At 41.8% G+C, this 3398-nt stretch overlaps 1 protein-coding gene across 1 annotated transcript; it reads left to right on the top strand.

Annotated features, from left to right (window-relative positions):
* The first annotated feature begins 2599 nt into the window (after positions 1–2599).
* On the top strand, positions 2600–3163 carry LOC127131751 (uncharacterized). Its single transcript, XM_051060666.1, has one exon. The coding sequence runs from the start codon at positions 2600–2602 to the stop codon at positions 3161–3163; it is 564 nt and encodes a 187-aa protein (XP_050916623.1).
* Positions 3164–3398: the final 235 nt, after the last annotated feature.

The raw sequence follows: 3398 nt of genomic DNA, 5'->3' as shown, positions 1-3398 counted from the left end.
CTAGCTTACACCAAAAGCTAAAATTTATCACGAATGACAAAATGGTCGTGATTGGAGGTGAAGAGGATATCCTGGTTAGCCACTTGACTTCTTTCAGATATATCGAAGTGGACGGCGAAATCACTGAGACACCATTCCAGTCCTTGGAAGTGGTGAACGTAATGATAGTCCAACAGATATCTGAGTCACCAAAATCAGATCCGTCAATGGCCTCCTGGAAAGGAGCTAAAGCTGCTATAGAGAATGGGAATACCCAAGGTTAGGGCAAGGTGATAGAAGTGCACGAGAAGTGGGATAAGTTTGGTTTAGGGTACGAACCATCCTCAGTTGAAGCCAGTAGTTAGTGTGACAAAAATAAGATCCCTTCTGTTGAGGAGAAATTCACCAGTGCTGGTTATATCTTTGGTGATCAAGTTGCAATAATTAACAAAGAAGCTTATGATGAGGTGGTATCCAGCTGGATACGTCAGGCAGCGCCCAATGAAGAACTAAAGAACTGGAAGAATGTGAAAATCCCCCAATTCTTTCAAAAGTAGTCTTATTGCTTTAATCAAAACCTCGTGCTCTGCCCAAGGCATAGTGGCGTGTTGTAGGGCCTCCTTATTTTATAGAACTTTGATTATCATTAATAAAATGGCAATTTGCATTCAAATTTTTGTTCCTTTCATTTCATTTTTTATCTATAGTAAAAATGGCATTAATTCTTATACACACACTTTCTAAATAAACTGCATAAATCATAACATGCAGAGACACCACCGAGACCATTGATAACGACACTACTATGGTCTGGCATGATTTTGACTGTCTAATTTACCAAGCCAAAGACGAAGGCGGGGAAGATTGTGAACTCCCTGAAGAGTTGGCCAAGTTACTCAAACAAGAGAAGAAGGTCATTCAACCACACCAAGAGGACATCAAAGTTATCAACCTCGAAATGGAGGAAGACAAGAAAGAAGTAAGGATAAGCACCATACTTCAAGACACAGTGAAGACAAGACTGATAGAGCTCCTCCACGAGTACGCCGATGTGTTCGCTTGGTCGTACCAAGATATGCCCAGGCTAGACACTAATATTGTTACCCATAAGCTTCCTCTCAAAGAAGAATGCTTTTCTATCAAACAAAAGCTAAGAAGAACTCGTCCGGATATGGCCCTCAAGATTAGAGAGGAAGTGAGAAAGCAGTTTGACACCGGTTTCCTAGAAGTCGCTAAGTACCCATAATGGGTTGCCAACATTGTACCAGTACCAAAGAAGGATGGGAAAGTCCGCATGTGCGTTGACTACCGAGACTTAAATAGAGCTAGTCCCAAGGATGATTTCCCATTACCTCACGTTGATGTATTGGTAGATAATACAACCTAGTTCTCTGTATTTTCCTTCATGGATGGCTTCTCCGGGTATAACCAAATTAAAATGGATCCAAAGGACATGGAGAAAAATACATTCATCACCCCTTGGGGCACCTTCTGTTACAAGGTGATGCCATTCGGTTTGAAAAATGCAGGGGCAACATATCAGTGTGCCATGGTGACTCTCTTTCATGACATGATTCATAAAGAGATTGAAGTGTATGTTGACGATATGATTTCCGAATCCCAAATAGAAGAGGAGCAAATCACTAACCTGGAGAAGCTATTTTCTTGGCTAAGGAAGTTTAGGTTGAGACTTAATCCTAACAAATGCACATTTGGGGTTCGATCTGGGAAGCTTTTAGGCTTTATTGTAAGCCAGAAAGGAATTGAAGTGGATCCTGACAAGGTCAGAGCTATTCAGAACATGCCTGCGCCAAAGACTGAGAAAGTGGTTTGCGGTTTCTTGGGAAGATTGAATTACATCGCCAAATTTATCTCCCATCTCACTACCACGTGCAAACCAATATTCAAGCTTTTAAGGAAAAATCAAGGGGTGGAGTGGAATGATGACTGCCAAAAAGCCTTTGACAAAATCAAAGAATACTTACAAGAACCATCAACTTTAATGCCCCCTGCTCAAGGAAGACCTCTCATCATGTACTTAACAGTACTCGACAAATCCATGGGTTGTGTGTTGGGACAACAAGACAAGACTGGTAAAAAAGAGCATGCCATCTATTATCTGAGCAAGAAGTTTAATGACCGTGAGACCATATATTCATTACTCGAAAAGACTTGTTGTACGCTCGCGTGGGCCGCTAAGCGTCTCAGACAATACATGCTGACTCATACGACTTGGTTGGTAACCAAAATGGACCCCATCAAGTACATATTCGAGAAACCAACTCTTACGGTAGAATTGCCCGATGGCAGATGTTGTTATCAGAATACGATATCCAATATGTCGCACAAAAGGCCATCAAGGGAAGTGTACTAGCGGACCATCTTGCTCACCAACCGATAGAGGATTACCAACCTTTGAAGTTTGACTTCCCAGATGAGGACATCATGTTCGTTAAGGACTCTGAAACCCCTGAACCTAGTGAGGGATCTTAATCAGATGAGCAGTGGACTCTCATGTTCGATGGTGCTTCAAATGCTATAGGTCACGGGATTGGGGCAGTGTAGATGTCTCCCAAATCTACCATTCACTACAAAGCTCTGCTTCACCTGCACGAACAACATGGATGAGTATGAAGCCTACATATTGGGGCTAGAAGAAGATATTGAGTTAAAGATTAAAATCCTTGAGGTATTCGGAGATTCCGCTCTAGTGATGCACCAAACCAGAGGTGATTGGGAAACAAGACATGCTAACCTAATTCTATACTGGGATTATATGCTAAAGTTACTCCTAAAGTTGGACAAAATCACTTTCTCTCATATTCCTCGAGAAGAGAATCAGATGGCAAATGCTTTGGCAACCTTGGCCTCCATGTACAAGTTAATATGGCCTAACCATCAGCCTAATATTGAAATCAGGCATTTTGACGAACCTGCTCATTGTCTAACAATAGTAGAAGAGTCGGATGACAAACCCTGGTTCTTCGACATCAAATATTATCTGGAGAAGCAAGAATACCAGGAAGAGGCTTCCAGCCTTGATAAGAGGACTATACGGAGGTTGGCGTCAAAGTTCTTCTTGAATGGGGATGTGTTGTACAAGCAAAATTACGACATGGTCCTACTGAGATGTATGGACAAACATGAAGCTGATCAACTTATGAAGGATATACACTTAGGATGATTCGGTACACATGCAAATGGGCATGCAATAGCGAAGAAGATCCTAAGGGCCGATTACTACTGGTTAACAATGGAAGCTGACTGTTATCATTACACCAGGACATGCTACAAATGCCAAATCTACGCTGACAAAGTGCATGTACCTCCTACTTTGCTAAATGTTATAACATCACCCTGTTCGTTCTCTATGTGGGGAATTGACATGATCGGGATGATAGAACCCAAATCATCTAATG

The sequence above is a fragment of the Lathyrus oleraceus genome, chromosome 3, assembly GCF_024323335.1.
Source record: "Lathyrus oleraceus cultivar Zhongwan6 chromosome 3, CAAS_Psat_ZW6_1.0, whole genome shotgun sequence".
Taxonomy (NCBI): Eukaryota; Viridiplantae; Streptophyta; class Magnoliopsida; order Fabales; family Fabaceae; genus Lathyrus; species Lathyrus oleraceus.
Note: the sequence above shows the minus strand (reverse complement) of the source record. Positions and strands in the feature narration are given on the sequence as shown.

Bases quoted from the DNA above. Each gene is read 5' to 3' on its own strand.
- LOC127131751 (XM_051060666.1), top strand. From the start codon at position 2,600: ATGGATGAGTATGAAGCCTACATATTGGGGCTAGAAGAAGATATTGAG.